General features: G+C 45.8%; 1 protein-coding gene across 5 annotated transcripts in view; it reads right to left on the reverse strand.

The window, feature by feature from the left end:
• GTF3C3 (general transcription factor IIIC subunit 3) overlaps positions 1–24,693 on the reverse strand; it is a 343,614-nt gene that overhangs the window by 188,670 nt on the left and 130,251 nt on the right. For all 5 annotated transcript variants that reach the window (XM_063936927.1, XM_063936928.1, XM_063936925.1 and 2 more), the window contains exons 11-12: positions 16,842–17,013; positions 14,826–15,028 (exon numbers count right to left, since the gene is read on the reverse strand). In XM_063936927.1, the coding sequence (XP_063792997.1) occupies positions 14,826–15,028; positions 16,842–17,013 (375 nt within the window). The remainder of the gene's footprint in view (positions 1–14,825; positions 15,029–16,841; positions 17,014–24,693) is intronic.

Here is a 24,693-nt window from a genome sequence, read left to right on the forward strand (position 1 = left end):
GACTCATCGTCGTCGACACTGGTGTCAGTATCCGTGTCGACATCTACTTGTGCCACCTGAGATAACGGGCGTTTCAGAGCCCCTGATGACTTTTGAGACACCTGGACAGGCACGAGCTGAAGACTCGGCTGTCCCACAGTCGGCATGTCGTCAAATTTTTTATGTAAGGAGTCTATACGTGCACTCATTTCCTGCCATAATACCATCCACTCAGGTGTCTGACCCCCAGGGGGTGACATCCCTGCTAAAGGCATCTGCTCCCCCTCCACATCATTATCCTCCTCAAACATGTCGACACAGCCATACCGACACACTCCACACACACAGGGAATGCTCAAACAGAGGACAGGACCCACAAAAGCCCTTTGGGGGGACAGAGTAAGAGTATGCCAGCACACACCAGAGCGCTATATATATACAGGGACTAACTGAGTTATGTCCCTAATAGCTGCTTTTTATATAATATACTGTATACAGTGCCAATTTTAATGCCCCCCCCTCTCTTTTCCCTCTTACTGTACTGTAGAATTGCAGGGAAGAGCCAGGGAGCTTCCTTCCAGCCGAGCTGTGAGGGAAAAATGGCGCCAGTGTGCTGAGGAGATAGGCTCCGCCCCTTTTTCGCGGCCTATTCTCCCGCTTTTTATGGGATTCTGGCAGGGGTATTTACCTCATATATAGCCCCAGGGGCTATATATTGAGGTATTTTAGCCAGCCAAGGTGTTTTTATTGCTGCCTCAGGGCCCCCCCCCCAGCGCCCTGCACCCTCAGTGACCGGAGTGTGAAGTGTGTATGAGGAGCAATGGCGCACAGCTGCAGTGCTGTGCGCTACCTTGGTGAAGACAGGATGTCTTCATGCCGCCGATTTTCCGGACCATCTTCTTGCTTCTGGCTCTGTAAGGGGGACGGCGGCGCGGCTCCGGGACCGAACATCAAGGCTGGGCCTGCGGTCGATCCCTCTGGAGCTAATGGTGTCCAGTAGCCTAAGAAGCCCAATCCGGCTGCAAGCAGGCGAGTTCGCTTCTTCTCCCCTTAGTCCCTCGCTGCAGTGAGCCTGTTGCCAGCAGGTCTCACTGAAAATAACAAATTCTAAGACTATAACTTTCTAAGAGCTCAGGAGAGCCCCTAGTGTGCATCCAACCTCGGCCGGGCACGAAATCTAACTGAGGCTTGGAGGAGGGTCATAGTGGGAGGAGCCAGTGCACACCAGGTAGTCTAAGATCTTTCTAGAGTGCCCAGTCTCCTTCGGAGCCCGCTATTCCCCATGGTCCTTACGGAGTTCCCAGCATCCACTAGGACGTTAGAGAAAATAAGATTTTAAACCTACCGGTAAATCTATTTCTCCTAGTCCGTAGAGGATGCTGGGCGCCCGTCCCAGTGCGGATACTCTGCAAGACTTGTATATAGTTGTTGCTTACATAAGGGTTATGTTACAGTTGGAATAGGTCTTGGACCGTTACTGTTGTTTTGTTCATACTGTTAACTGGTTATGTATGATCCAGGTTACATGGTATGATTGGTGTGGGCTGGTATGAATCTTGCCCTTGGATTGCTAAATCCTGCCTTGTATTGTCCATCTCCTCTGGGCACAGTTCTCTAACTGAGGTCTGGAGGAGGGGCATAGAGGGAGGAGCCAGTCCATACCCATAGTAAAAGTTCTTTTTAGGTACCCTATCTCCTGCGGAGCCCGTCTATACCCCATGGTCCTTACGGAGTCCCCAGCATCCTCTACGGACTAGGAGAAATAGATTTACCGGTAGGTTTAAAATCTTATTTTTTTTTTCTCAATAGTTTTTACGTTAAGCTCTACCAAATACGGCCCTTATAGTGAACAATCGAGTTAGTGCATTATCAGCGAAATATAGCTGTATATTGTTTATATATAAAAAGTCGTTTGAATCTGCAGCCTTAGGGTAAAGCACAAATTCCTTATTTGCCAGTAACAATAAATAAATCCTTGGGGGGAACTGGGGTAAAGGAATACAGATGGGCAGTGAATAAGAACAGTTAAATAAAAAACCCACACTATTGTAAAGATCTTAGTACATAATGCAGTATTTATTAAAGAGAAAACAAGCAGCATATAGTACATAAACATTGGGTAGCACAGTTGGTGTAGTAGTTAGCATCGCTGCATCCTACAATCCAAAAATACTGTATACTGGCAGGTTAATTGGTTCTGGACAAAAGTTAACCCTAGTGTGTGTTTGAGTACATGCGGTAGGTAATATAGGGGCAGATGTATTTACCTGGAGAATGCATAAGGAAGTGATAAACCAGTGATTAGTGCAAGGTGATAAACACACCAGCCAATCAGCTCCAATATGTAAATTAACAGTTAGGAGCTGATTGGCTAGTGCATTTATCACCTTTCACTTATCACTGGTTTATCACTTCCTTATGCCGTCTCCAGGCTTAATACATCTGGCCCATAGAGTGTAAACTCCACTGGATTAGGGACTGAGGTGAATGACCAAATATTCCCTGTAAAGCGCTGCGCCGGGTCAGGGAATATTCTATTCCAATATTTCAGCTGACTTACCACAGATTCCATTCCCCTCCTCACACATGCAGCTATGACCTCATTTACACAATCACACGAGTGGACGGGTCACTGCCTTCCAAAAGTCTCTTGTTTTTGCAAACATTCCACTGATCCACACAAGCGGAAAATATGAACACGTTTGGAATCCTCCTATGCAATAGGGAACGAAGAAAATGCCCCATCTCCCATACTTGTGATCACTTAGCCCCTGGACAAGTAACATACTGTATGATGTACTGTGGCTAATGAGTTAAGCCATGCCTTGTTCTAATTAACATTAATCATCCAAGGGGGACACAAGTCTATGACCGCTATTAAACATGGAGTCTGTATATCTTTTAGCTAAATTAGACCAACAAAATACTGTAAATGTGGGTTAGTGACTGCTTATATATTATATGTACAAATACATTATATAAAAACAATATGCAAGAATTAATGTGTTAATATGAGAATGTTCTGATGTAGTTACTTTTTAATAGGCATTATGTGATTTGTTGAATATGGGGAACACTGTTACTATAGGGACCAGATATTTTTATATAGGCTATCCAATTTGATCGCCTGTAAAAAAAAAATAAAAAAAAAAAAATAAGAATTTACTCACAGGTAATTCTATTTCTCGTAGTCCGTAGTGGATGCTGGGGACTCCGTAAGGACCATGGGGAATAGACGGGCTCCGCAGGGACTGGTGTGCACTGGCTCCTCCCTCTATGCCCCTCCTCCAGACCTCAGTTAGGGAAACTGTGCCCGGAAGAGCTGACATTACAAGGAAAGGATTTTGGAATCCTGGGTAAGACTCATACCAGCCACACCAATCACACCGTACAACTCGTGATAACCTTACCCAGTTAACAGTATGAACAACAACTGAGCATCACTCAACGGATGGCTCATAACAATAACCCTTTATTAAGCAATAACTATATACACGTATTGCAGAAAGTCCGCACTTGGGACGGGCGCCAAGCATCCACTATGGACTACGAGAAATAGAATTACCGGTGAGTAAATTCTTATTTTCTCTAACGTCCTAGTGGATGCTGGGGACTCCGTAAGGACATGGGGATTATACCAAAGCTCCCAAATGGGCGGGAGAGTGCGGATGACTCTGCAGCACCGGATGAGCAAACACAAGGTCCTCCTCAGCCAGGGTATCAAACTTGTAGAACTTTGCAAAAGTGTTTGAACCCGACCAAGTAGCCGCTCGGTAAAGCTGTAAAGCCGAGACCCCTCGGGCAGCCGCTCAAGAAGAGCCCACCTTCCTTGTGGAATGGGCTTTCACTGATTTTGGATGCGGCAATCCAGCCGCAGAATGAGCCAGCTGAATCGTGCTACAGATCCAGCGAGCAACAGTTTGCTTTGAAGCAGGAGCACCCAGCTTATTGGGTACATACAGAATAAACAGCGAGTCAGTCTTCCTGACTCCAGCCGTTCTGGAAACATATATTGTCAAAGCCCGGACTACGTCCAGCAACTTGGAGTCCTCCAAGTCCCGAGTAGCCGCAGGGACCACAATAGGTTGGTTCAAATGAAACGATGATACTGCCTTTGGGAGAAATTGGGGACGAGTCCGCAATTCTGCCCTGTCCATATGGAAGATCAAATAAGGGCTTTTACATGACAAAGCCGCCAATTCTGATACACGCCTCGCCGATGCTAAGGCCAACAGCATGACCACTTTCCACGTGAGATACTTTAGTTCCACGGTCTTAAGTGGTTCAAACCAGTGGGATTTCAGGAAATCCAACACAACGTTAAGATCCCAAGGTGCCACTGGTGGCACAAAAGGGGGCTGAATATGCAGCACTCCCTTTACAAACGTCTGAACCTCAGGCAGTGAAGCCAGTTCTTTTTTAAAGAAAATGGCTAGGGCCAAAATCTGGAACTTTATGGACCCTAATTTCAGGCCCATAGTCACACCTGACTGTAGGAAGTGCAGAAATCGACCCAGCTGGAATTCCTCTGTAGGGGCCATCCTGGCCTCACACCAAGCAACATATCTTCGCCATATACGGTGATAATGCTTAGCTGTTACATCCTTCCTAGCTTTTATCAGCGTAGGAATCACTTCATCCGGGATGCCCTTTTCCGTTAGGATCCGGCGTTCAACCGCCATGCCGTCAAACGCAGCCGCGGTAAGTCTTGGAACAGACAGGGTGAGGCCATGGGTCCTCTGTGATCATCTCTTGTAGTTCTGGGTACCAAGTCCTTCTTGGCCAATCCGGAACGATGAGTATTGTTCTCACTCATCTTTTTCTTACTATTCTCAGTACATTGGGTATGAGAGGAAGAGGAAGGAACACATATACGGACTGGAACACCCAGGGTGTCACTAGCGCGTCCACAGCTATCGCCTGAGGGTCCCTTGACCTGGCAAAATATCTTTTTAGCTTTTTGTTGAGGCGGGACGCCATCATGTCCACCTGTGGCAGTTCCCATCGATTTGCAATCTGTGTGAAGACTTCTTGATGAAGTCCCCACTCTCCCGGGTGGAGGTCGTGTCTGCTGAGGAAGTCTGCTTCCCAGTTGTCCACTCCCGGAATGAACACTGCTGACAGTGCTTGTACGTGAATCTCCGCCTAACGAAGAATCTTTGTGGCTTCTGCCATCGCCACCCTGATTCTTGTGCCGCCCTGGCGGTTTACATGGGCGACCGCCGTGATGTTGTCTGACTGAATCAGCACTGGTTGGTCTCGAAGCAGAGGCTCCGCTTGACTCAGGGCGTTGTATATGGCCCTTAGTTCCAGTATATTTATGTGCAGACAAGTCTCCTGACTTGACCACAGCCCTTGGGAGTTTCTTCCCTGAGTGACTGCCCTCAATCCGCGGAGGCTTGCATCCGTGGTCACCAGGACCCAGTCCTGTATGCCGAACCTGCGGCCCTCGAGAAGATGAGCACTCTGCAGCCACCACAGAAGAGACACCCTGGCCCTCGGGGACAGGGTGATCAGCCGATGCATCTAAAGATGCGATCCGGACCACTTGTCCAACAGATCCCACTGAAAGATCCTCGCATGGAACCTGCCGAAGGGAATGGCTTCGTATGAGGCCACCATCTTTCCCAGGACTCGCGTGCAGTGATGCACCGACACCTGTTTTGGTTTTAGGAGGTCCCTGACCAGAGTCACTAACTCCTGGGCCTTCTCCTCCGGGAGAAACACCTTCTTCTGTTCTGTGTCCAGAATCATACCCAGGAAGGGCAGACGCGTCGTAGGAATCAGCTGCGACTTTGGAATATTCAGAATCCAGCCGTGCTGTTGCAACACTTCCTGAGAGTGTGCTACGCTGATCAACAACTGCTCCCTGGACCTCGCCCTTATGAGGAGATCGTCCAAGTACGGGATAACCGTAACTCCTTGCTTCCGAAGGAGTACCATCATTTCGGCCATTACCTTGGTAAATACTCTCGGTGCCGTGGACAGACCAAACGGCAACGTCTGGAATTGGTAATGACAGTCCTGTACCACAAACCTGAGGTACTCCTGGTGAGGTGGATAAATGGGGACATGCAAGTAAGCATCCTTTATGTCCAGAGATACCATAAAATCCCCCTCTTCCAGGCTTGCAATGACCGCTCTGAGCGATTCCATTTTGAACTTGAATTTTTTCATATAAATGTTCAAGGATTTTAAATTCAGAATGGGTCTTACCGAACCGTCCGGTTTCGGTACCACAAACAGTGTGGAATAGTAACCCCCTTCCCTGTTGAAGGAGGGGGACCATTATTATCACTTGCTGGAGGTACAGCTTGTGAATTGCCGCCAGGACTACCTCCCTTTCCGTGGGGGAAGCTGGCAAGGCTGATTTTAGGTAACGGTGAGGGGGAGTCACTTCGAACTCCAGCTTGTATCCCTGAGATACAATTTGTATAGCCCAAGGATCCACCTGTGAGCGAACCCACTGGTTGCTGAATTTTCGGAGACGCGCCCCCACCGCTCCTGGCTCCGCCTGTGGAGCCCCAGCGTCATGCGGTGGACTTAGTGGAAGCCGGGGAGGACTTTTGTTCCTGGGAACTAGCTGCATGGTGCAGCTTCTTTCCTCTACCCCTGCCAAGAAAGGATGCACCTCTGACCTTCTTGCTTCTCTGAGAACGAAAGGACTGCATTTAATAATACGGTGCTTTCTTAGGCTGTGAGGAAACCTGAGGCAAGAAAGTCGACTTTCCAGCTGTCGCTGTGGACACAAGGTCCGAGAGGCCGTCCCCAAACAATTCCTCACCCTTATAAGGCAAAACCTCCATCTTTTATATGGCCCAGGGTTAGCAAGACAGTATCCCTGTCCAGGGCATCTATGTCCTCTGACAGAGTATCTGTCCATGCTGCTACAGCGCTACACATCCAGGCTGAAGCAATAGCTGGTCTCAGTAGAGTACCAGAGTGTGTATACACTGACTTCAAGATAGCTTCCTGCTACCTATCCGCAGGATCCTTTAGGGCGGCCGTATCCTGAGACGGCAGGGCCACCTTCTTAGATAAGCGTGTCAGCGCCTTGTCTACCCTAGGGGAGGATTCCCAACGTAACCTGTCCGTTGGCGGGAAAGGGTACGCCAGCAGTAATTTTTTGGAAATCACCACTTTCTTATCAGGGGAACTCCACGCTTCTTCACATAACTCATTTAATTCATGTGACGGGGGAAAAGTCACTGCCTGCTTTTTCTCCCCAAACATATACACCCTCTTGTCAGGGACAGGGTTAACCTCTGAAATGTGCAATACATCTTTCATTGCAATAATCATGTAGCGGATGGCCTTGGTCATCTTAGGCTGTAATTGTGCCTCATCATCGTCGACACTGGAGTCGGACTCCGTGTCGGCATCTGTGTCAACCATCTGAGATAGTGGGCGTTTATGAGACCCTGACGGCCTCTGAGTCGCCTGGGCAGGCCCGGGTTGAGACCCCGGCTGTCCCAAGGCTGCAGCGTCATCAAACCTTTTATGCAAGGAGCTTACATTATCATTTAAGACCTTTCACATATCCATCCAGTCAGCGGCGACACCACATTTATCCGCACTTGCTCCGCCTCCACGTAACCCTCCTCATCAAACATGTCGACACAGCCGTACCGACACACAGCACACACACAGGGAATGCTCTAACTGAGGACAGGACCCCACAAAGGCCTTTGGGGAGACAGAGAGAGAGTATGCCAGCACACACCACAGCGCTATATAACCCAGGGATATTCACTATAATAAGCGATTACCCAATAAGCTGCCGATTTTATGTCTTTTGCGCCTAAATTTATGTGCCCCCCCTCTCTTTTTTACCCTTCTTGTACCTGGATACTGCAGGGGAGAGCCTGGTGAGCGTCCTTCCAGCGGAGCTGTGAAGAGAAAATGGCGCTGGTGTGCTGAGGAAGAAGGCCCCGCCCCCTCAGCGGCGGGCTTCTGTCCCGCTTCTGTGTGAAAAAAATGGCGGGGTTTTTTACATATATACAGTGCCTGACTGTATATATGTATGTTATGCCAAAAAGGTACTTCAATTGCTGCCCAGAGTGTGAAAGTGTGCTGGGAGCAATGGCGCACAGCTGCGGTGCTGTGCGCTACCTTAAATGAAGACTATCGAGGACAGATGCCTGTGTTCGAACCCTCTGGAGCTAATGGTGTCCAGTAGCCTAAGAAGCGCAACCTAGCTGTAGACAGGTAGGTTTGCTTCTCTCCCCTCAGTCCCTCGTAGCAGTGAGTCTGTTGCCAGCAGAAGCTCACTGAAAATAAAAAACCTAACAAATACTTTCTTTTACTAGCAGGCTCAGGAGAGCCCACTAGGAGCACCCAGCTCTGGCCGGGCACAGATTCTAACTGAGGTCTGGAGGAGGGGCATAGAGGGAGGAGCCAGTGCACACCAGATAGTACCTAATCTTTCTTTAGAGTGCCCAGTCTCCTGCGGAGCCCGTCTATTCCCCATGGTCCTTACGGAGTCCCCAGCATCCACTAGGACGTTAGAGAGAAAAAAATTCTCATGAAAACACACAGGTTCAATGAAACCTGTGTGTTTTCAATAGAAACAGCCCCAGTTTCAGATGAAAACTTGGCTGTTTCCAGAACTTTGTTTATTTTTGCCTTGTATTGTGAGGAAGTGAGCGAGAATCTTGACCAGGAAAAAGCAGTGGACGTGTTGTATTTAGATTTTGCAAAAGCCTTCGATACGGTGCCTCATAGGAGACTGATCAACAAATTCAGGGAACTTGGCCTAGGAAATACTGTTTGTACATGGATAAGTAATTGGCTGGATAACAGGGTACAACGAGTAGTTGTCAATGGGATGTTCTCCAGCTGGGCACCAGTAGTCAGCGGAATACCACAAGGGTCCGTTCTTGCCCACGGCTGTTCACTATATTTATCAATGATCTAGGAATAGGCCTGGAAAGCAGAGTGTCAATCTTTGCAAATGATACTAAACTGTGTAAGGTAATTAATTCAGAAGGCGCAGTAGTCTCTCTACAGAATTACTTAGTTAAACTGGAAATCTGGGCGTCTAAATGGAAAATGAGGTTCAATATAGAAAAATGCAAAGTTGTGCATTTTGGGACAAAAAACATACTTACATCCTACTGTCAAAGTCAAAAAATATCATGATGCATATGCCTTGTACTAACCCCTCATGCACATGCCCGCTGCGCGTGCACACACTCTGCCGTGCGTGCACATATCCGCAATTTGCGTAAAGATCGCTCCGGCGATCACGCGCGTGGTTTGCGCATTTATGGTAGAGTTTGTAAGCGTCTAGCGTGCGACTCGATCGTAGCATATTTAACCCATATAGTGTGTTTTGTAGTTAATATTCCCCTAGACAATGTCAGCGAGTATGTTTAGTTTAAACTGTTCCTGGACAGAGAGATTCCTCTTTACATGATAGGAAGGGTCAGACAAAGGTTGAAAGGTAGTGTCTAGTATCCAGCTGTAGGGTATTTTAAGGGTAACATTCCGATGCTAGTTAAAAAAGGATCGCTCGCTCCTGCGTATAGTTATGTACAAATGTAGTTTATAAACATTAACTGTATTTGCTGTAAATTACACATGCGGCGGGAATCCTGAGGATACCTCCCACCAGAGCAGTTGGGAAAAGACACAGCCCACCTGTTCAAATCCACCTATGACCCTTGCTATAATGTGGAGACACATTCCTGTGTCCAATGAACAATGAGATTACAAGGTACCATTGTATTGTGAATGTATGTTGTGCTATATAAAGACCACCATTGCCTGGCCAGCCTCACTCTCTCTGAAGGCTTTCTCCCTGAATGCTGAGGACTGGATTCAGGTCGCGCTTGCGAATCATCCCCACGTATCTATTATTCTCTGTAGCCATTTTGTTCGCCATTTATGTTCTCATTTGTTCGCTCTTGTTTGCAATTGTTCACATTATTTTCTGTTATTCTATTTAGATTTCTATGTTCGTTTGTAGTGTATAACTTCTATTGTGTTTCCCTTTTTCTCTAAACCATCCACGGCGGTGTTAGAGCTGCTGTGGTTTTTAAATCCAAACCAGGTCTTGTTTTCTCACTGTTTACTGCAAAGGGCTTTTCTTAGCGTCTCAATCGCTCAAACAGCATACACATTGTTAAGGTTTTTAAGCGTTACATCATTGTAGTATCTGACTACTAAGGTTTAGAGAATAAGCATATTCTTACTGTGTTTTATTAATAAGGTTTACTGCGTATCATTCTGTGAGCGTCTGCGCCGCTCGTGTCTCACTCTCACGGCGCAGCGTCCGCTACGCCAATAGCGTAGCAGTACGGTACTCGGTACGCCTATAGCGTGCTTGATACGGAGCGTGAATCCGTGAGCGTACGTGTCGCTCGTGCGTCGCGCCCACGGCCTAGCATCTGTTACGCTAAGTACGTACCCCTACGGTACTCAGTACGCAAATAGCGTACTCAGTCTGTAATAGTGTATAGCTTTATATTTAATGGTAATAATTGACATTATCACTACATTCTAGATGGAGAAAATCTAGGGGTAACTATGGTGGAAAAAGATTTGGTGGTGCTCATAGATAATAGGCTTAATAACAGTACACAATGTCAAACTGCAGCAAAGAAGGCAAGTAAAGTGCTTGCGTGCATTAAACGGGCCATTGAGACAAGGGACGAGGATGTAATTCTGCCACTGTACAAATCATTGGTACGTCCGCATCTGGAATAGGGTGTTCAGTTCTGGGCACCACATTATAAAAAAAGATATTGGGGAACTAGAAAGAGTTCAAAGGCGAGCTACTAAATTGATTAAACGGTTAGAGACTCTGTAGTATGAGGAAAGGCTTACTAGGCTAAAAATGTACACACTAGAGAAGAGGAGACTAAAAGGAAACATTATTAATATCTTCAAATATGTAATGGGTCATTACAAGGAGCTAGCAGCGGATTTGTTTATTAAAAGAACTCTATTGGATGCGTGGGCACTCGCTCAGGCTAGAAGAGAGAAAATTCTGTACACAACGTAGGAAAGGGTTCTTCACGGTAAGAGCAATAAAGATTTGGAACTCACTGCCATAGAAGGTAATAATGGCAGACTCTGTAAATGCATTTAAAAACGGATTGGATAAATTTCTAACTGGAAAATGTATCCAGGGCTTTTGCATTTAACATATTGACATTAAAATTATCTGGGAGTGGTAGGAATCATTGCTGTCAATCGGTACTAAACCATTAATTCAGCAGGCGCATTATAATATGAACAGATTAACGCAGAATACAGGCTGAACCTGATGGCATTTTGCCTCTTTTCAACCTCACAGACTATGTAACTATGTATTTTTGTCATTAAAAAGTAACAAATACTAAAAGCTTAAAACTCTAATTGTGTAGAGTTTGTATATTCTCCGTGTTTACGTGGGTTTGAACAGCTGAAGACTGAACATAGGCCCTCATTCCGAGTTGATCGGTCGCAAGGCGAATTTAGCAGAGTTGCTCACGCTAAGCCGCCGCCTACTGGGAGTGAATCTTAGCTTCTTAAAATTGCGACCGATGTATTCGCAATATTGCGATTACTAACTACTTAGCAGTTTCAGAGTAGCTTCAGACTTACTCTGCCTGTGCGATCAGTTCAGTGCTTGTCGTTCCTGGTTGACGTCACAAACACACCCAGCGTTCGCCCAGGCACTCCCACCGTTTCTCCGGCCACTCCTGCGTTTTTTCCGGAAACGGTAGCGTTTTCAGCCACACGCCCCTGAAACGCCGTGTTTCCGCCCAGTAACACCCATTTCCTGTCAATCACATTACGATCGCCGGAGCGAAGAAAAAGCCGTGAGTAAAAATACTTTCTTCATAGTAAAGTTACTTGGCGCAGTCGCAGTGCGAACTTTGCGCATGCGTACTAAGCGGATTTTCACTGCGATGCGATGAAAAAGAACGAGCGAACAACTCGGAATGAGGGCCATAATGAGGTGCTCAGATGCAAGAGAAAATGAAGCCTATATGAGGGCAATTTGGGTTTGTCTTACAAGCCAGTAATACTGCACTCCAGACTGGGGTGAGTGCAATTGATTTTAACTGTAGTTCAATGTAAACTATGAATATGAATATACACACACACACACACACACACACACACACACACACACACACACACACACACACACACACACACATCCATACATATCAAAGTATATTAAGTGTACTTCATGGTAAGAGTAGTAAGGAAAAATGTTCTCATATAGTTCCTGTGCATTCATATTGTAAGAATTTAGGCAATTGGTAACAGGTACTTTAAACAGGATAACTGTCCTCCATCATCTACTCGTGACTACTTATCATTGCCAAAGGCCTGTTAATGACACGGTTTGGAGAAGGATTTTTATACTGACTAGGTCTATATTTACACATTACAAATTTGGTGACGAGAAATGCACCACATATAGTACATATTTATGAGAGTACAGATAATATTATTGTCATGTGATTCTCTAACCTTTTAAAGATACAGGTCAACATTGTTCTGTAAGGTGCATTTTACTATCGTATGAGCACAAAATATAAATACATACATTCAGTATTGTACTGAAATCATGTATGTAGATGTGAAATATATGAAAACAAAATTTAGCCAATAATAACTTAGCAAAGCTATAAAGTGGATAAATTAATGGGTCAGAAGGGATACATCCAAGGACACTAAAAGAGCTTAAAGATCTGCTGGTAGCACCATTAACATAATTATTCAACCAGTCACTAGATACAGGTGCAATTCCAGAGGACTGGAAAAGCGCGAATGCAGTTCCATTGCACAAAAGTGGAAGCAAGGAAGAAGCAAGTAACTACAGACCAGTAAGCCTTACATCAGTAGTAGGGAAATTAATGGAAACACTATTAAAATAAAGAGTTTTGAAATATCTTAAATCAAGCAATTTACGAGATCCTAAACAGCATGGATTTACTGGTGTGAGATCATGCCAAACAAATTTTAATAACTTTTTGACTCTATGACTAAAATAATAGATAGGGCGGGGATGGGTGTAGCAGACTTTAGTAAGGCAATTGACACTGTCCCACATCGCAGGCTGCTAAATAACCTCAAAAGAGTGGTATTGGATTACAAAAAAGTTAAATGGATAAGAACCTGGTTGCAGGATAGGAAACAGACAGTTGTATTAAATGGAGTGAAATGAGGGAGAAAGGCTGCCAGTGGAGTACCCTATGGATCTGTACTTGGACCAGTGCTCTTTGATATCTTTGCAAATAGAATCAAAGGGAAAGTATGCCTTTTTACAGATGACACAAAAGTTTCGCAACAGGGTAGATACACCAGGAGGGGTAAAACAAATGAATTATGAGCTAGGTAGGCTTAAAAAATGGTCAAGAACATGGCAACTACATTTTAATGCTAAAAAATGCAAAATCATGCACTTGAGCCTCAAAAACCCAATGGCTAAACATAGTATTAAGGGTACTATAACAGAAACTACTGAGGAGTAAAGGGATTTAGGAGTCACTATTTCAAGTGACTTAAAGACAGGAAAGCAATGAGAAAGGCAAATCAGATGTTTGGTTGGGGCTGAAATGCCAGCGGTCAGAATACCAACCGCGGCATCCCGCTGTTTAGAAACCCGAGCATGCTACTCCTCACCTCGTAAACCTAACTCTCGCAGCCTAAACCTAAGCTTTTTCCCCCGAAGCATAACCTTAGCCCTGGCCGGTGGTGCCTAAACCTAACCTCCCCTTCTCGCAGCCTAAACCGGACCCCCTCCCCGCAGCTTAACCGTAACACTCCCCAGTGATGCCTAAAACTAACCCCCCTCCCCACAGCCTAAACCTAACCTCCCCCTCCCCCCCAAACACACCTTAACTCTATGGTGGCCCGGCAGCCACTCTATTGGGATCACAGCGGTCGGGATGCTGGCTCCGACTTTGTGATCTCATTCGGGATGTCGGCGCTGGCATTTTTGTTGGGAGAAATGGTCGTAACAGAAATTTCAAATATACCAAGGGTTTTAACAAAGTACAGGAAGGAAACATTCTTCTAAAGAAGAGAAGTATTAACTTAAGGACATACATTGAAACTGGATGGAGGCAGGTTCAAGGGAAATTTAAGGAAAAATTACTTCACCGAAAGGGCAGTAGATAAGTGGAATGGCCTCCCATCAGAGGTGGTAAAGGCTAAGACAGTAGAGCTATTTAAACATGCTTGGGATAGGCATATGACTATCCTTACAAAGAACTAAAGATCTAAAAGGACTGAGATTACCTAAAGGATAATAAAAGGGGCAGACTATATGGGCCAAGTGGTTCTTAACTGCCGTCAAATTCAATCGGTATAAATAGTATTTTCAATGTGATATACTGTAATAGTTGCTAACTATTCGATTGGTTAAGCCGATGAAATGGATAATCAACTTACTTAAAATTTATGGGGTGGCGTAATGGTAGTAAAATTGGTAAATGTCACAATATAGGCAAAAGAGACCCTGTTATACTGTATTCTCCATCCACTTATTTGTTGTGACTCAAAATATATCGATTTTAAAGGTGTCAAGTTATTCACACATTGACTTTGCCTGATAACATTTAAATAGATCTACCTAATACCAAAAAAATCTCAAATAATAACAGCGCAAACAGTATATGCATAGAATTGCAGATCTGAATTTGACGCATTTTACAGAACTTGGGGGGGGGGGTGGGAGATGTGTCTGGACATCAGGCATCCAACATGAGTTGAGATGAGGTGAAACCTCCTTCCAGCCCTCATTGCACTTGTATTAAATGGACGCATTAGCATATTATTTAATAGTTACATATATAGATACTTTTTTTGATTTATAGCCACATCATCTGGATACCTACTTGTTGGGCAGCATTTGCATCCTGTGCCAATGTATCTGGATCATACATTGGTTCTAATGCCTCCAATGCTTTTTCTGGGTGACCAAGTTGCTGTTGAAGTGTAGAGAGAGAGATCCTAGCATCCAAGTGCAGGGGAGCCATATCCACCACCTTACAGTAACTCTCTGCAGCACTCTCCATGTGCCCCAGAGCTTTTAAACAATCTGTAACATGAGATAAATAGCCTGTAAGGAAGTATTTATATCCTGAAAACATTATAGGGTCGGTTAGTTTATTGCACACTGTTTAAACAATACAAAAATAGGTAAGGTCTTTTTTAGACTACCCACAGCAGAAATGTAAAAACCAATTGGTAAAAACCAATTCATGTAACAGCCTATGTTAGACCGCACATATCACAGGATAGTTCTATTTTTTTAGTACTGTCCTGATGTCCCTCCCACAGGCTGGTGTCCCGGGGCGAAGAGCACGGTTACCGTTCTATGCACGGCTCCATACACTGTGCAGTGAGGGCCTGGGGCAGCCCAAAATCTTACAGAATGCTGGAAACGCCTCCACGGTGATGACACCGGGGGACTCCGCCCCCTTTCCAGGAGCCCAGCAAGGTCCAGCCTCCTTTTTGTGCGCACGAGAGGTTCCAAATTCACTGTCATCAATGTTGGGAGGTATGGACAGCATGCAATGATTATCTGCCAGTTTAACCGTGCCGGACATATCACAAATATCCTTACTGGTGTCTTTTTAGAATAGATGGAAAAATTGAAGCAAACCAAACTAGATGTTCATACAAAGGCATGTTTCTCACATGTATTTTGTTGCAGTTTCTTTATTAAAAATACAAATTATATTTATTGGATCAGGAGACCATCAACTTTTCTACCTTATATTTGCCCCCAAGATGTGCTTGTAGGGAACTAAATAAAATTTTAGAGAGTTTACAATTTCATGTCGGCCATCTTCAGATATGTTTAAACATTTAAACCTACATCACATGCCCAATTTTACAGATGCCGCAGCCCTCCAATCGGTGCCATATTCACCACAAATAATGCAGTAAATCACTATTATTTTTAATTTGGTGTTAAACATTTTTGAACATAGCTGCATGAAATTCACTGGCCTCTACATTGCATCTGCACGATGAAATCCAGAGACGATCACTGTCTATACATCTCCACAAAAGAGCAATTCCAGTCATTTTTTATTAAGGTGCCAACACCCTATCCCCACCCTTCTCTTTCCGTAATACATATCCAGTAAATAAGTTTTGTTTACCAACTGCAAATTGCAGCAGAGGTTTGAGTGGGAGGACCAATCACAGGCAGCATGGAGCAACCCCCAGGACCTTGGTTGGGGGGAAGAGCAATTTTGTAAAATATTTTACTAAGTAATAGAGTAGCTTCGAATAGAGCAAAATCAGAACAGAAAGTTTACTATGTGACGACTAAATATTTGCTTGCTGGGATGGTCAGCCTTTTCATTTTCTAGTAAGAGCATGACCAAACTGAATACACACACTAACTCAGATTATAAATTGCAAACAATTTGGAAGGCATGCAGGTCCTTGTAGTCTAATGGAAGATCTTAGGGGCGGCTCTCAGGTAAACTAGCCCTCAATCTGGATGTAATTTTGTATGAGCCTTTATCACGAGGCCTTACTGTAGACAAATCACATGGTCCTATGTGTGTACTGCTACTATGTAGTGTAGGACTGCTATCAGAGATGCTGTGACGCAGCTCAGCAGCTTTTCCATGTACTTGCAAATTCACAGAACAAATATCTCTGAGATTCTACTACCATAGAGGTTCAGGTATTGTTGCAGGTATTAGTCAATGTGCTGGGGGGATACTAGGAGGGTAAAAAAGTACCCCCCCCCCTCTCTCTGTTTGCTCAGATTATAAATCCCAGCATCAGAAGCAGAGTATACAGACACTGTATACACCTGTAAGACTAAATGGGCATTTTAACATTGCATAATTGTCACTTGTTAGTATCCGGTTAAGACTAGCTCTTACCTGCATGTCGTAGCCAAACAACAGCCAGATTATATTTTTCAGAGCACACCAGTGCACTAAGGAGAGGTAATGCAGAATTATATTCTCCAATATCAAGAAAAGCTTCTGCCACATCTAGATACAAATCTCCCATTTCTTCTGGATTCTGCTCCATTAAGGATGTCAACATGGGCTAAAAAAGAAAATAAATTCCTGTATGTATATTTGGCATCCGGTCTCTAGGTCGACAGTAACTAGGTCGACCACTATTGGTCAACAGTAACTAGGTCGACAGGGTCTCTAGGTCGACATGTTCTAGGTCGACAGGTCAATAGGTCGACATGAGTTTTTCACTTTTTTTTTTTCTCTTGAACCTTTTCACACTTAACGATCCACGTGAACTACGATTGGAACGGTAATCTATGCAGAGCAAAGCGGTAGCGGAGCGAGGCACCTTGCCCGAAGCATGGCGAGCGAAGAGAGCCATGTGAGGGGACACGGTGCACTAATTGGAGTTCCTGGTCACTCTATGAAGAAAACAACAACAACAAAAAAAAACAACTCGTGTCGACCTTTTGACCTGTCGACCTAGACCATGTCGACCTAAAGACCCTGTCGACCTAGTTACTGTCGACCAATAGTGGTTGACCTAGACACTATCTACCTTCCATACCACATCCGTATATTTATTAAAAAAAAAAAAAGTTTTCCTTTAATAACAGGATTCATGTAGCTTGACTTCACTTACATTGTAACTAGCAGGGTTGGCTGGTGTAACAATTTTTTTTATATACACACATTTACATATCTTTGTTTTGTTTTTTCATTACGCTGTGACTACTGGCACAGCTCTGTGAGTTTTTAAACAAAGGTCTATTATACTAAAAAAATAAGAATTTACTCACCGGTAATTCTATTTCTCGTAGTCCGTAGTGGATGCTGGGACTCCGTAAGGACCATGGGGAATAGCGGCACCGCAGGAGACTGGGCACAACTATAAAGAAAGCTTTAGGTCTAACTGGTGTGCACTGGCTCCTCCCACTATGACCCTCCTCCAGTTCTTCAGTTAGGATACTGTGCCCGGAAGAGCTGACACAAGAAGGAAGGATTTTGAATCCCGGGTAAGACTCATACCAGCCACACCAATCACACCGTATAACTCGTGATACAATACCCAGTTAACAGTATGATAACAACTGAGCCTCTCAACAGATGGCTCAACAATAACCCTTTAGTTAAGCAATAACTATATACAAGTATTGCAGACAATCCGCACTTGGGATGGGCGCCCAGCATCCACTACGGACTACGAGAAATAGAATTACCGGTGAGTAAATTCTTATTTTCTCTGACGTCCTAAGTGGATGCTGGGACTCCGTAAGGACCATGGGGATTATACCAAAGCTCCCAAACGGGCGGGAGAGTGCGGATGACTCTGCAGCACCGAATGGGCAAACTCTAGGTCCTCCTCAGCCAGGGTGTCAAACTTGTAGAATTTAGCAAATGTGTTTGACCCCGACCAAGTAGCTGCTCGGCAAAGTTGAAGAGCCGAGACCCCTCGGGCAGCCGCCCAAGAAGAGCCCACCTTCCTCGTGGAATGGGCTTTCACTGATTTAGGATGCGGCAGTCCAGCCGCAGAATGTGCAAGCTGAATCGTACTACAGATCCAGCGAGCAATAGTCTGCTTTGAAGCAGGTGCACCCAACTTGTTGGGCGCATACAGGATAAATAGCGAGTCAGTCTTTCTGACTCCAGCTGTCCTGGAAACATATTTTCAGGGCCCTGACTACGTTCAACAACTTGGAAGCCTCCAAGTCTTTTGTAGCCGCAGGTACCACAATAGGTTGGTTCAGATGAAACGCTGATACCACTTTAGGGAGAAACTGGGGACGAGTCCTCAATTCTGCCCTATCCATATGGAAAATCAGATAAGGGCATTTATGTGACAAAGCCGCCAATTCTGATACACGCCTGGCCGAAGCCAATGCCAACAACATGACCACTTTCCACGTGAGATATTTCAAATCCACGGTTTTCAGTGGCTCAAACCAATGTGACTTTAGGAAATCCAACACCACGTTGAGATCCCAAGGTGCCACTGGAGGCACAAAAGGTGGCTGAATATGCAGCACTCCCTTAACAAAAGTCTGAACTTCAGGTAGTGAAGCCAGTTCTCTCTGGAAGAAAATCGATAGAGCCGAAATCTGGACCTTAATGGAACCTAATTTAAGGCCCATAGTCACCCCTGACTGTAGGAAGTGCAGGAAACGGCCCAGCTGAAATTCCTCCGTTGGGGCCTTCCTGGCCTCACACCACGCAACATATTTTCGCCATATGCAGTGATAATGGTTTGCGGTTACTTCTTTCCTAGCCTTAATCAGCGTAGGAATGACTTCCTCCGGAATGCCCTTTTCCTTCAGGATCCGGTGTTCAACCGCCATGCCGTCAAACGCAGCCGCGGTAAGTCTTGGAACAGACAGGGCCCCTGCAGCAGCAGGTCTTGTCTGAGCGGTAGAGGCCATGGGTCCTCTGAGATCATTTCTTGAAGTTCCGGGTACCAAGCTCTTCTTGGCCAATCCGGAACAATGAGTATAGTTCTTACTCCTCTTCTCCGTATTATCCTCAGTACCTTTGGTATGAGAGGAAGAGGAGGGAACACATAAACCGACCGGTACACCCACGGTGTCACTAGAGCGTCCACAGCTATCGCCTGAGGGTCTCTTGACCTGGCGCAATACTTTTCTAGCTTTTTGTTTAGGCGGGACGCCATCATGTCCACCTGTGGCCTTTCCCAACGGTTTACAATCATTTGAAAGACTTCTGGGTGAAGTCCCCACTCTCCCGGGTGGAGGTCGTGCCTGCTGAGGAAGTCTGCTTCCCAGTTGTCCACTCCCGGAATGAACACTGCTGACAGTGCTAACGCGTGATTTTCCGCCCATCGGAGAATCCTTGTGGCTTCTGCCATCGCCGTCCTGCTTCTCGTGCCGCCCTGTCGGTTTACATGGGCGACCGCCGTGATGTTGTCTGACTGGATCAGTACCGGCTGGTTTTGAAGCAGGGATTTTGCCTGACTTAGGGCATTGTAAATGGCCCTTAGTTCCAGAATATTTATGTGCAGGGAAGTCTCCTGACTTGACCATAGTCCTTGGAGTTTCTTCCCTGTGTGACTGCCCCCCAGCCTCGAAGGCTGGCATCCGTGGTCACCAGGACCCAGTCCTGTATGCCGAATCTGCGGCCCTCTTGAAGATGAGCACTCTGCAGCCACCACAGCAAAGACACCCTTGTCCTTGGAGACAGGGTTATCAATCGATGCATCTGAAGATGCGATCCGGACCACTTGTCCAACAGGTCCCACTGAAAGGTTCTTGCATGAAACCTGCTGAATGGAATCGCTTCGTAGGAAGCTACCATTTTTCCCAGGATCCGCGTGCAGTGATGCACCGACACCTGTTTTGGTTTTAGGAGGCCTCTGACTAGAGATGACAGCTCCTTGGCCTTCTCCTCCGGGAGAAACACTTTTTTCTGTTCTGTGTCCAGAACCATCCCCAGGAACAGTAGACGTGTCGTAGGGACCAGCTGTGACTTTGGAATGTTCAGAATCCAGCCGTGCTGTTGTAGCACTTCCCGAGATAGTGCTACCCCGACCAACAACTGCTCTCTGGACCTCGCCTTTATCAGGAGATCGTCCAAGTACGGGATAATTAAAACTCCCTTCTTTCGAAGGAGTATCATCATTTCGGCCATTACCTTGGTAAAGACCCTCGGAGCCGTGGATAGACCGAACGGCAACGTCTGGAATTGGTAATGATAATCCTGTACCACAAATCTGAGGTACTCCTGGTGAGGATGGTAAATGGGGACATGCAGGTAAGCATCCTTGATGTCCAGTGATACCATGTAATCCCCCTCGTCCAGGCTTGCAATAACCGCCCTGAGCGATTCCATCTTGAACTTGAATTTTTTTATATATGTGTTCAAGGATTTCAAATTTAAAATGGGTCTCACCGAACCGTCCGGTTTCGGTACCACAAACATTGTGGAATAGTAACCCCTTCCTTGTTTAAGTAGGGGTACCTTTACTATCACCTGTTGTGAATACAGCTTGTGAATTGCCTGTAACACTGCCTCCCTGCCTGAGGGAGTGGTTGGCAAGGCAGATTTGAGGAAACGGCGGGGAGGAGACATCTCGAATTCCAGCTTGTACCCCTGAGATACTATCTGAAAAATCCAGGGATAGCGAGCCCACTGATTGCTGAAATATTTGAGACGGGCCCCCACCGTACCTGGCTCCGCCTGTGGAGCCCCAGCGTCATGCTGTGGACTTAGAGGAAGCGGGGGAGGACTTTTGCTCCTGGGAACTGGCTGTATGCTGCAGCTTCTTTCCCCTACCTCTGCCTCTGGGCAGAAAGGACGCGCCTCTAACCCGCTTGCCCCTATTGGGCCGAAAGGACTGTACCTGATAATACAGTGCTTTCTTTGGTTGTGAGGGAACATGGGGTAAAAATGTAGACTTCCCAGCTGTTGCTGTGGAAACCAGGTCCGAGAGACCATCCCCGAACAACTCCTCACCTTATAAGGCAGAACTTCCATGTGTCTTTTGGAATCTGCATCTCCTGTCCACTGCCGAGTCAGAACTGCCGAGTCCATAACCCTCTCCTGGCAGAAATGGACATTGCACTAATTTTGGATGCCAGCCGGCAAATATCCCTCTGTGCATCCCTCATGTATAAAAGTGCGTCTTTTATATGCTCTACGGTTAGCAATATAGTGTCCCTGTCTAGGGTATCTATATTTTCTGACAGGGAATCTGACCATGCAACAGCAGCACTGCACATCCAGGCTGAAGCAATAGCCGGTCTCAGTATAACACCTGTGTGTGTATATATAGATTTCAGGATAGCCTCCTGCTTTCTATCCGCAGATTCCTTCAGGGCGGCCGTATCCGGAGACGGTAGTGCCACCTTCTTTGACAAGCGTGTGAGCGCTTTATCCACCCTAGGGGATGTTTCCCAGCGTGACCTATCCTCTGGCGGGAAAGGGTACGCCATTAGTAACCTCTTAGAAATTACCAGCTTTTTATCAGGGGAAGCCCACGCTTCTTCACACACTTCATTTAACTCCTCAGATGGAGGAAAAGCTACTGGTAGTTTTTTCTCTCCAAACATTATACCCTTTTTTGTGGTACCGGGGGTAGCATCAGAAATGTGCAACACATTTTTCATTGCCTCAATCATGTAACGTGTGGCCCTACTGGAAGTTACATTAGTCTCATCGTCGTCGACACTGGAGTCAGTATCCGTGTCGACATCTGTGTCTGCCATCTGAGGTAGCGGGCGTTTTAGAGCCCCTGATGGCTTTTGAGACGCCTGGGCAGGCACAGGCTGAGAAGCCGGCTGTCCCACATTAGGTATGTCGTCAAACCTTTTATGCAAGGAGTCGACACTGTCGCGTAATTCCTTCCACAGCACCATCCACTCAGGTGTCGACCCCGCAGGGGGTGACATCACATTTACAGGCATCTGCTCCGCCTCCACATAAGCCTCCTCATCAAACATGTCGAGACAGCCGTACCGACACACCGCAAACACACATGGAATGCTCTGACAGAGGACAGGACCCCACAAAGCCCTTTGGGGAGACAGAAAGAGAGTATGCCAGCACACACCAGAGCGCTATATAACACAGGGATCCCACTATAAATGAGTGTTTTCCCTTATAGCTGCTTTTTATATATCAATATATATATATATCTATCCTGCGCCTAAATTTAGTGCCCCCCCTCTCTTTTTTACCCTTCTGTAGTGTTCAGACTGCAGGGGAGAGAGCCAGGGAGCTTCCTTCCAGCGGAGCTGTGAGGAAAAAATGGCGCCAGTGTGCTGAGGGAGATGGCCCCGCCACTTTTCCGGCGGACTTCTCCCGCTTTTTCTGGAATACTGGCAGGGGTATTTTTACATCTATATAGCCTCTAGGACTATATATGATGTAGATTTGCCAGCCAAGGTGTCATATATTGCCCTCAGGGCGCCCCCCCCCAGCGCCCTGCACCCATCAGTGACCGGAGTGTGAGGTGTACATGAGGAGCAATGGCGCACAGCTGCAGTGCTGTGCGCTACCTTGGTGAAGACCGAAGTCTTCTGCCGCCGATTTTCCGGACCTCTTCATGCTTCTGGCTCTGTAAGGGGGGCGGCGGCGCGGCTCCGGGAACGAACACCAAGGTCGGGTCCTGCGGTCGATCCCTCTGGAGCTAATGGTGTCCAGTAGCCTAAGAAGCCCAAACTACCACCTGTTAGGTAGGTTCGCTTCTTCTCCCCTTAGTCCCTCGCTGCAGTGAGTCTGTTGCCAGCAGATCCCACTGTAAAATAAAAAACCTAAATATACTTTCTTTCTAGGTGCTCAGGAGAGCCCCTAGTGTGCATCCAGCTCAGCCGGGCACAAGATTCTAACTGAGGTCTGGAGGAGGGTCATAGTGGGAGGAGCCAGTGCACACCAGTTAGACCTAAAGCTTTCTTTATAGTTGTGCCCAGTCTCCAGCGGAGCCGCTATTCCCCATGGTCCTTACGGAGTCCCAGCATCCACTTAGGACGTCAGAGAAACTAGTGTTTTCATTCAAAATGCATACCCAGTACTAACGCTTAACTCCTTTTTGTGTGCGTGCACGGTGTTTCTCTGAAAAGTGCTTTGGCAATTTCCATTTTGTATTACTATTCAGATTTATTTAATTATAAAAAGTAATAAGTAGGACTAATGCTTAACATTAACTTGTTGTTCTTATTTTCAATTTCATCTATCTGTGAGTGTACTTTATATAATAATATGTTTAGTCTACTTACAGTATATTCAGATGTAATAGGAATAAGCTGTAAAAATGAGTTTTACTGAAAAAAATATAAAATAAATAAAATCAAGCCTAATAAAAAAAAATTCATGTTACAAAACACTGAAACACTAGTTACCAGCCCGTCAAAATGACAGAACATCATAACTGTAATGTCGGTGAGCAAAACACTTAAAATCCCTCCATAGAGGTGAGGAGCAGCTTTAGCCTTTTATTATATAGGATGGTTGATCAAGGTTTCTAATACAGGATTCAACTTTTTTATTCATTAAAACATTAATAGCAATCCAAAAAAAATGGTCTAAACAAAGAAAAACAAACTTAAAAAAAAAACAGTCACTTTAAGAAACAATACACTTATAGGGGCTGATTCTGAGGCACACACAAGGTGTCTTTATTTGCAGGCAGCCCCAGAAGCTTGGAGCATTGGAAGCACTCCTATTACACTCCCAAGCCGCTCAGCTCTCACCCTAAGAACACCCAATTTCATGGTACTACAGATTCGTCCAGCTCAGAAGAGGATAGACATATGCAAAAATGTGTAGATTTTATCTGTGCCTGCTCTGTGGGCCTGATTCAGGTCCCAACGCTTCTGCATTGTCGGAAGCAGAACAGCTGCAGACATCAGTTGAATGACAGCCTGCAGCCGTTTGGGGGTGGAGATAGCTTCTTTTCCCAAAACGGATGTTTGTCACCTTTATTTTGGGGGGAAGGCACTGAGGCGAGGATATCAGTCTTCGACGGAGATTTCCTGGACTCTTTGTAGGAGCTGCTGCGGCCAGCTTTCGTGACCCCATGGGTGACCAGCCAAAAGAATTGCAAATGAAGTGATGCTGCGTCCTAGCACGCAGCACTGGATCACAAATGCAAGCAGGAGGAGTCTACTTATACCAGATACCTCCTGTGGCATACCATATCCGTGCATTGCTGCTGCTTCCAAGGAGGAAGCAGCAATGCACGCGCCAACTACATCTGAATCAGGCCTTGTATGCAAAATGTCGTCATTTGCATCCTTGACCAGAGATCTGTCAGAATCAG

Source organism: Pseudophryne corroboree, chromosome 8 (genome assembly GCF_028390025.1).
Source record: "Pseudophryne corroboree isolate aPseCor3 chromosome 8, aPseCor3.hap2, whole genome shotgun sequence".
In the NCBI taxonomy this organism is placed as follows: domain Eukaryota; kingdom Metazoa; phylum Chordata; class Amphibia; order Anura; family Myobatrachidae; genus Pseudophryne; species Pseudophryne corroboree.